General features: G+C 55.4%; 1 protein-coding gene across 1 annotated transcript; it reads left to right on the top strand.

Moving 5' to 3' along the window:
* Window positions 1-909: 909 nt before the first annotated feature.
* Window positions 910-2,244, top strand: ZG16 (zymogen granule protein 16; the record flags this gene model as incomplete). The annotated part of the gene is made up of 3 exons (XM_084250895.1): window positions 910-964; window positions 1,123-1,255; window positions 1,929-2,244. 3 exons carry the CDS (start codon window positions 910-912, stop codon window positions 2,242-2,244), a joined length of 504 nt encoding a protein of 167 aa, XP_084107021.1.
* Between the last annotated feature and the right edge of the window lie 894 nt (window positions 2,245-3,138).

Here is a 3,138-nt window from a genome sequence, read left to right on the forward strand (position 1 = left end):
AGTGGTGGCAGAGGCCTGTGCTCAGTCACTCAAATCTCAGGGATGTCTGGATTTGAATTAGGGGAAATTCAAGCTGAGCAGGAGAAGGGCCGGTCTGGGCTGAGTGGCCAGGGAGACCAGGGTGTCAGTTACCGGGGACATCTGAATCTGAGACAGTGTAAGGTGCAAAGGTAGTTGGGTCTCAGGTGAAGGACTGCAGGCACCTGGGATGCTGGGGGATTGCATGTGGTTAGATGTGTGTTAGTGGAGAGGAAATGATGACAAACAGACCAGGACCTGATGTCTTGAGCTGGCCCCAACTCCATGTGCACCTTTCATCTGTCCCCACCACACCAGCTCTGCTTGGCCACAGAGACACTGGCGCAATCTCTTCTGTCACCCCTTTCACTCCCCATGTGACAGAGACACACCTCTAAAATGGTGTGTCTGATGAGGTCAGGGTGAAACTAGGGATTAAACTGTGCCCCAGAGGCCCCCCCAACCAGGACAATCCGCTGGGAAGACTTCAGGTGGGCTGGGCGCAGACTCCCAGCTCGGTAGACCCAACCATCCTGTGATGTGGAGAATCCTCACTCCTTTAGACAACTCCGTCCTTGCTTTGTGCCGGGAGGGGCCAGAGGTGACCCAGTTCAATCCAGATAGAGGTTGGGGTGGGTCTTCTGACTTGTGACAGAAGATGAGGGTTGACGACAGCAGCCCAGTGAGGCAGAGGGTTAAGGGCAGAGAGGACAGTATCCGGGAGGGCCAGGGCTGGACCTGGGAGGACCAGGATGGACAGTCTCCGCTAAGTCCAAGACTGAGCCTGCTGTCTCTGAGCTGAAGGTCCAAGAAGACCGCGTCTCAGCGGGAGGGCAGGAAACGAAGGTCAGAGGGGAATGGGCAAACGTCATGTTCTCCTTTTTCCCCAGAATGTTGACCTTGGCTCTTCTCGCCCTGCTCTGTGCGTCGGCCTCTGCCAATGCCAGTAAGTGAGCTGCGGGAGCCCAGCCGGGGTCGCGGGAGGCAGCGCCACACGCTGCGGGTCCAGGCTTCCAGCGGCTTCCTTGGGGTGGGGGGACTGAGTTGTGGGAGGAATGCGAGCTCCCGAGGGCTTTCTCCCCCCAACGCCCACGTCCCCTCCAGTTCAGCTAAGGTCCTCCTCCTACAACGGAGAGTACGGAGGCGGTGGAGGGGAGCGATTCTCCCATTCTGGCAACCAGCTGGACGGCCCCATCACCGCCCTGCGCGTCCGCGTTAACAAGTACTACATCGTGGGGTAAGAGTCTTTGTTTCCGTGGTTTGGGGACCGCCTAGGACCCTAAGCTGGGACGTTCTCGGTCACTCTGGGTCCCAGCTGTTCCAGTCAGCGAGTGCCAGGGGTAACATGCTGGGGGAGAATGGCCAGAGGACTTGGGCTCCAGACCCGCAGCCCCGATGTAGTGACCTGGCTGGATGGTTGGATCAGAAGCTCTCAGGGGCCTGGAGCTTGTCTAGTTAGCCCCCACCAGAGATGTACCCTGACACCCCGTATCGTGCCTCTTTGCTGGATGCCTCTCCCCAAATATGCATTCTTCTGACCTTGATCTGCCTCCGGAGACAACACAGACAAGTCTCTTCCCTCAGGAGACTCTTTCCAATGATGGAAAAAGCCCTTGCTTCTTCCAACTAGTGGGTGGGGGCACGGGAGCAGCCTGGACTTCAAAGTCGAGCTCTCATACCTGCTGTCTGGGGAACTGAGCATGCTGATTCCCTATTTTTCAGCAAAATGAGAAGTTGAAACTCCCCATCTATGCCTAAGAGCTCCCCCAACTGTCACAAAAAGTGGGCCCCGCAGGAGCTTTGTCACCCCTGTCACTGGTGTGAAGGCCTGTGGGTGGGCCAAAGAGGTCCTGAATTCTGATCACCCCACTCAGCCTCTCCCTTCCCTCCCACCTCTCCCCTGCCCCCAGTCTCCAGGTGCGCTACGGCAAGGAGTGGAGTGATTACGTGGGTGGCAAGCAGGGAGACCTGGAGGAGATCTTCCTGCACCCTGGGGAGTCAATAATCCAGGTGTCTGGCAAGTACAAGTACTACCTGAGGAAGCTGGTCTTCGTGACTGACAAGGGCCGCTACCTGCCTTTCGGGAAAGACACAGGCACGAGTTTCAATGCTGTCCCCCTGTACCCCAACACTGTGCTGCGTTTCATTAGTGGCCGATCTGGTTCCCTCATCAACGCCATTGGCCTGCACTGGGATGTTTACCCCAGTGACTGCAGCAGCTGCTGAGCTCCAGCCTGCTCCAGAGAGGCAGGGGGACCTCCATTCCTGCTAACCCCCATCCGCATGGCTCAATAAAAGGATGTGGCTGAAGCCAGTGTGTGTGTGTGTGTGTGTGTGTGTGTGTGTGTGTGTGTGTGTGTGTGTCTGCAGCTGGGCCCTGCCTCCTGGCTGTGGGTATGGATGTGTGACTCTGATTTTTGGCCATCAATCTGGTGGAGAGCAGAAGAATGAAGGAGAGAGTTGTAACTTTCATCAAAATGTATTGAGAAGAGATAACAATCTGGCTTGTACCAACTCTTCTTGTGTTTACCCAAACTCCTGGGAGTGTCTGCTCAAACTGGGGTCCTGAGTCTGAGGGTAAGTCTTTGTGGTGGCTTCGTGCCCAAACCTCAGATGTTCCTTCTCCAGCCCTCTTGTTTCCGCCTTGAGATACTGCCTTTTCCCCCAAAGGCTGACAACTCAGTCTCCCAGACCTCAACCCACTTGCCGCATGTGGGTAGCCTGGGCCATGACCCTTTGTTCTTTCCCCAAACCCACCTGCCTTCTGAAGTTTAGCCCAGGTTTGTGCCAAGGACTCTGTTCTGTTACTCCAGCTAAGCTCCCCACCTTTACCCAGGGCCCTAGTGACCTTGCTGGGCTCTTTCAGAATGGGGGTTCTTCTCTCAGAAAGTCACTCTCTCCTCAATAGCTTCTATTCTGCCCCATCTGCAAAGAAAGGGCACACCAAGGGTGGGGGGGTGATTTCCATCATGGGTTTCCATGAACATCAAGACTTAGAGTTCGGGGAAAGGCTTTAGGGTAACTGGATAGATTCAGCGAGAATAGAAATAATTCTGAGGACTCTAGTTCCCAGATCTAAAATTTTAACTTTTGGTGGAGGAGGGAGGAAGAGGGCTGGAG

Source organism: Talpa europaea (genome assembly GCF_964194135.1).
Source record: "Talpa europaea genome assembly, chromosome: 12".
Taxonomy (NCBI): Eukaryota; Metazoa; Chordata; class Mammalia; order Eulipotyphla; family Talpidae; genus Talpa; species Talpa europaea.